Raw genomic sequence first — 4,131 nt, forward strand, 5'->3', positions numbered from 1 at the left:
GGGGTGCAGAGGTGGAGCAGCAGGAAGCTATTCCCACTGATGACCTCCGAGCTGCTGCACTGATCTCACTCACCCAGGAGAGAGAGGAGGCAGTGGAGAAGGCAGAGGAGGAGATCAATGAAGATGAAGAGGAGGAGGAGAGGGAGGAGGACAAAGAGAGGAAGGTCAGCAAGCCAGTGCAGGTGTCGGATGAGAGCAGAATGCCCCTCATGGATGAGTACTGTAGTGGGTCAGCAGATGAGGCAGGCAGAGTTTGGTGGGCAGGCAAGTGGGACTCTGAGGAAGCAAGGTATAGCCAGCAGGGCACATCAGAGGTGAGCGTGCACACCAACAGAGAGGAGCTGTCAGCAGACTCAGCCAGCCTCCCTGTCAATGAGGAAGAGGAGAAAGAGGAGAAAGAGCAAGGGTTTGACATGGACATGAGTTTGGGGCAGATGGATCAGCTCTGCAGAGTGGGGCAGGAGGAAGAGGAGGATGATGAAGATGTAGAGATGGTCATGACAGCAAGCTACAGGAATGCCAGCAAGGATGACCTTACCGAGGACTGGCTGAGCAGCCCCAATGCTGTCCTAGTGCCCCCAGTCCCACTTGCCAGGCCCTGGGGGCAGACCAGCCCCCTGGTGGACCCATGGGCAGAGCCCACTGGTCTCACGCCACACCACTGGGCTGTTGATCCTGTAGCAGCTGTACCTCCTGCACAGGCTTGGCTGAAGTTTAGTTCCACCTCCCTCCGCCCTGAGGCTGAGGAGTTTTACCCACAGTACACTGCCCCCACATGGTCCCCTGACCCCCTTGCCCCTCTGGCACTGAACATGTGCAGCACGCTGAGTGGGCCTGAGCCGGCGGTGCACAACAGCAGCAAGACCAGCTCACCGGAGGAGCTGCTGGACTTTGACAGCAGCTCAGGGGTGGAGTCACAGTCCGTGGAGAAACAGCGCACTCCCCTGCCCCCGCTGCAGGCTGACGTGGAGCCGGACCTTGGCATCCACCTGGAGCAGGGTGACGAAGAGGAAGAGGCCAAGACCCTGCCTGCCGACAAGGTCCTGGGAGGACCCCCTACTGCCCCCATGTCTGCCCCCTCCTCACCCTCCGCCTGCGACAAGGCCAGTGACGCAGAGGGCAAAACGTGGGCAGGTGACCAGCGTGGGTACAGATTCACCAACCTTGAGGAAGCTGAGGAGGATGGGAGCAAGCCCCAGTCAGCCAATTTGGCCAAGTCCTACGCCGTCGACTCCAACGCCCTCTCCATCACTGAGAGCTGCGTCCAGAGCCCTGGGATCTTCTCCCTGGAGAACGAGGACAATCTGCCCGAGGAGGCCAAGAACTCTTCCCTCATCTGTGAACTCACCCTACTGGGCGGAGCTACCAACACCCCGCCAGGTTCCCAGGTCAATTTGCTCCCCCTAGACCTGTCCAATGCCCCAGAGCCCCAGTACATGCTCTGTGGGAAGCCGGGGGCAGAGCTGGCTTCCCCTGGTGCCAGGGGTGGGGCCGCACAACTGGAGGCTGGTCTGCTGCTCTCCCCCCATGGAGAGGGCCCAGAAGCTCAGCCGCTGTACTACTCCGCCATTTGCGATAACACTGATAGCGTGCTGGCAGGTAACGTATAGTCCTGCCCCTGTCAAATGCACCTGCCCTTGTCTGCATGCTGGGTGTCCTGTCTAGCAGGGGTAGATTTTAGGAAGCAGGAAGACTGAATATAGAGGTGAAGCCACTCCATGGAGGGAGATAAGGAGGGGGAAACTCTAGGTGTATCAGAGCCAGGGCCTCTGTCATTTTACTAGTGCATCATGAATAAGTATATGGCTTAAATTGCTGTATGTACAATAGCTACTACTGTTTGCCATTAGAATGTCTTTTTTAATTTTAACACTGTGTGTACCCAACATCCAAAACAGACAGACCATTCCCAATACAGACATGGAATGACTGGTCTCTTAAAGCTCTTAAAAAAAGAAAAAATAATGAATTCTTACCTTTGTGTTTTTATCCTACTGTTTTTACCTAACATTGTTACTTTTTTGTATGTTTTTTTTTGTGTTGTCATTGACTCGTGAAACCCTTGTCCCCTCCACCCCCGCTCTCCCTCAAAGATAGGGTTAGAGTTTTCCTCCCTTTTCATTTTTGTCCCATTCTGAGAAGTGACCATTTTAGCTTTAAATAAAGATTAGATATTTAACATGTTTTTTCCAGACAGTTTTTTTATTGTGGTGGGGTTTGGGAGAGATGGATTGCAAGTCTTGTGTTGAGAAAGTTGGTCCATTGCAATTTTAATTTTCTCACTGATCTAGATCAGCACAGTGAGCCACCTCACTTGTGTTGTTGTGTTGAAGTCTGTGAGACTGTTGTGCTCCATTAATATCATATTGGAAGCAGATTTCAAACTCATAATATATTATGACGAGAACAGGCCATTCGGCCCAACTAATCTCACCATTACAATTAAAGAGTATCTAAAACTACCACTCTATAGCAGAGAGGGCCAGTGGGTCAAAAAGAGCTGGAAAGCCTACTGATTTGTAGGCTTGAGAAGCTGTGCTGGATATGCTTTATTTTAGCCAGGCCACGGTCTTCCAGCCCATCCCTTTGAGATGGTCTGGGATGGGAGGGGAATGTCTGAGGTTACATCATGGGCAGAGGAGGTTTGAACATCACAGACCAGTAAGGTGTGAAGCTACCAGTGCAAGTAGCCAGCTGAACCCCGTGTCAGGGCACAGGCAAGGACTCAAGTGCAGACCACGAGAACTCCAGATTCCAAGTGCCTTTATTAAGGACACAGGGCAGAATCGTAACCATAAAACAGGCAGGGTAGAGACCAGGCGGGCAGTCTGAACGCAGTCAGGAATCAAAACCGGGGACAGGCAGGGTCAAACCAGGTAGTCAGGTAGATCAGGTGAACAAGGCAGGGCAGCAGGCAGGAGCAAGGTCGAAGCGCAGGCAGGGTCAATTCGGGGAACAGCGATTAGGCAGAAAACACGGCAGGAAAGAGACATGTACAAACACACTGCAACGAACTGGCAACAAGATAGGGACAAGCAGGGTAGATATAGGGCTGGGCTGATGAGATGATGGGAAGCAGGTGTGCAGGCAGGCAGGTGGAGATGATCAGGTGGGCAGAGACAGGGCGGAGAGCGGGGCAGGGCTAGAACACAAGGAAAACAAAAGCACATGGACAGGGAAAAACAAAAACACAACAGCTAGGGGGCGGGAGCACTGACACCCCATCTGACAACGTTAACATGCAACTCTGCAAGATCACCAGTCTATTAAAACTGGTCACCAGTCTATTAAATCTGAAGCACTGGCTGATTTTGGGTTTAAGGGCAGAAGGGGTGCCTGAGTGTGGAGTATGATCATATGTGTAAAGGGTCATATCCAAGCTTACTGAGCCAAAGGCTTGGCTTTCACAACATCATTTCTTGCTTTTCCCATTATAATAATATAATATTCAGCGTTATTTTCAGTGTAAAGTTTCTATAACACAGAGCACCATTTCCTCCCTTGGATTTAAACAGGAAATGAAAAACAAGTCTGACATATAGGAAAGCAATGCTTCCTTCCTGGTTTACAGGTATCGATCACTGTTGTGAGAATGAATTCCATGTTATGTCAGAACTGTGTGAATAATTGGGGGAGGAAAATCCATTTTGCCTGATCCTCTTTGCTGTTACACCTTGGCTGTAGAGACCATTACCCATCTGTCATTTGTTATAGCGTTGCTGTAATTGCTGTAGCCATTGCTGTATCTGGTTGTTTTCACAGCCAAGTACCACCATAGGTTTCAACCCAACTGGTTATTGAATGTGTGTGTGTGTGTTGGCCTCTGGCACATTGTTTCTCAGTGTTGTCACTTGGCCTGAGCTGTTGCTCAGTGGGTGTCTAGCAACTGACCAGAACAATTCATGCTGACTGGATCCTCTGTGTTTTCCTCTTTTCATTATCTCTTACTTTTTTCTAATCCCCTTCTCAGGGCTTTACCTCTTTTCTCTGACTCTGTTCTCTCTTGCTAACAACCACACATTCCAAGTGATCTTGACTATCTCACAGGAGGTCGCCATGGCAACGTGCCAACAAGTAGACGCCAGATGCAACTGCGGGTCCTGCACTGGCGACTGCTGCCCCAACAGGTGA

At 50.8% G+C, this 4,131-nt stretch overlaps 1 protein-coding gene across 1 annotated transcript; it reads left to right on the plus strand.

Annotated features, from left to right (window-relative positions):
- The first annotated feature begins 106 nt into the window (after nt 1-106).
- Nucleotides 107-2,074, plus strand: LOC118795016 (proline-, glutamic acid- and leucine-rich protein 1-like). Its single transcript, XM_036553340.1, has one exon. It carries the CDS (start codon nt 201-203, stop codon nt 1,608-1,610), a length of 1,410 nt encoding a protein of 469 aa, XP_036409233.1. The 5' UTR covers nt 107-200; the 3' UTR covers nt 1,611-2,074.
- The last annotated feature ends 2,057 nt before the right edge of the window (nt 2,075-4,131 follow it).

Source organism: Megalops cyprinoides, chromosome 19, assembly GCF_013368585.1.
Source record: "Megalops cyprinoides isolate fMegCyp1 chromosome 19, fMegCyp1.pri, whole genome shotgun sequence".
Taxonomy (NCBI): domain Eukaryota; kingdom Metazoa; phylum Chordata; class Actinopteri; order Elopiformes; family Megalopidae; genus Megalops; species Megalops cyprinoides.

Excerpts from the sequence above, each read along its gene's own strand:
- LOC118795016 (XM_036553340.1), top strand. The coding sequence starts at position 201 with ATGCCCCTCATGGATGAGTACTGTAGTGGGTCAGCAGATGAGGCAGGC.